Below are 1,549 nucleotides of genomic sequence, written 5' to 3'. Positions count from 1 at the left end.
ACAACCATCCTTACTCCCACACCACAGTCCTTGAGTCCCCCAAGGAGGGATCCTGCAGACCTCTTACTTTAATCAGCACGCCCACCAACAGAAGGGCCCAGGGATAAAGGAGAGGCAGTGCATATATAGTATTTCCCAAGCAGAAGGCAAACAAGAACTCATCTACCATCAGATGGGGAATCGTTGGTGGGAGGGTTCCTCCAGGAGCCAACGCAGAGCCTCTGGACAGAGCTATTTGCAATTCCTATCAGTGCCCCTTCCTCACCACAGAGGTTCCTGAGGTGACTGTGTTTCCCAAGTCTCCTGTGACACTGGGTCAGCCCAACACCCTCATCTGCCTTGTGGACAACATCTTTCCTCCTGTGATCGATGTCACATGGTTGAAGAATAGACTCTCAGTCACAGAAGGTGTTTCTGAAACCAGCTTCCTCGCCAAAAAGGATCATTCCTTCTATAAGATAAGTTACCTCACCTTCCTGCCTTCTGCTGATGATATTTATGACTGCAAGGTGGAGCACTGGGGCCTGGACGAGCCGCTTCTCAAACACTGGGGTATGGATGAGTTCCACCTATCTTGGTACCTTCTTTTCTCTGTCAACTCCAGAATATTCTGCTTTTTAGCCCCTGAGTTTCATGGCCCAAAGCTTGTTTTCCACACTTCATGGGTTTCTAATAATAGACTTCACTCTCTTTCCTAAGCCTGGTGCTCTGTGTCTTCGTGGAACCCTGCTCCCTCTGGCTCCATCCCACACACTCTTCATTCTGACTTCCACAACCTCATTTTCACAGAACCTCAGGTCCCAATCCCTATGTCGGAGCTGACAGAGACTATGGTCTGTGGCCTGGGACTGGCCATGGGCCTTGTGGGCATCGTGGTGGGCACTGTCTTCATTCTCCAAGGCCTGAGCTCAAGTGGTGCCTCTGGACATCAAGGGCCTTTGTGAGCCGCACCCTAGGAAGGAAGGTAAGAATTCAGATTTGTCAGAGCTGAGAGCTGGAGCCACAGCACAGAAGGAAGGAAAGTGGGAGGAGTTTGTGGACACAAATGTGGTTGACAGGTTGTAGGAGAATTGGTGGAGGGCACAATGATAGCACAGGAGACCCCAGGCTCTGGGTATCTCACGTCTGTACTGTTGCAGGTACAATGCCTGCCCACCTCCAACGCAGAAGAGTGAACCTGATGGATGACCTGGCACTATTTCCTGGCCCAGTTCATCATATTCCTACTCTAACTCTCCTCCTCTCATCTCTTCCCTGGGACTTGGGGTGCTATAGCCTCTGAGAGTTGGAAACCTGCCTTTGACCACCTGATTTTTTTTCTTTTCTCAGTTGTTACCTACAGTGAGATCTCTGGGATACTCCACTCAGTTACCTGATCCCTTGTGCCCCTGATCCAATATTCCTTTGGAAACAATAAATTTCCCTTTATGAGATCTTTTAGTAAACTTTTTCCTGTCTTTCATCTCAGGGCTGATGAGGACCATGGCCTTTTATGCTTCAGGCCCACTGAATCTCATTTTCTAGATTGTGCTTCATGCCCAGTAACACA

The 1,549-nt window shown here is 49.3% G+C and overlaps 1 protein-coding gene across 1 annotated transcript; it reads left to right on the top strand.

Annotated features, from left to right (window-relative positions):
• Positions 1-251: 251 nt before the first annotated feature.
• LOC115284984 (HLA class II histocompatibility antigen, DQ alpha 2 chain-like) lies at positions 252-1,440 on the top strand (the record flags this gene model as incomplete). The annotated part of the gene is made up of 3 exons (XM_029931411.1): positions 252-552; positions 790-964; positions 1,140-1,440. Coding segments are annotated over 2 exons (456 nt in total), but the record flags the coding sequence as incomplete, so codon positions are not given.
• Positions 1,441-1,549: the final 109 nt, after the last annotated feature.

The sequence above is a fragment of the Suricata suricatta genome, unplaced genomic scaffold, assembly GCF_006229205.1.
Source record: "Suricata suricatta isolate VVHF042 unplaced genomic scaffold, meerkat_22Aug2017_6uvM2_HiC HiC_scaffold_3130, whole genome shotgun sequence".
Classification (NCBI taxonomy): Eukaryota; Metazoa; Chordata; class Mammalia; order Carnivora; family Herpestidae; genus Suricata; species Suricata suricatta.
Note: the sequence above shows the minus strand (reverse complement) of the source record. Positions and strands in the feature narration are given on the sequence as shown.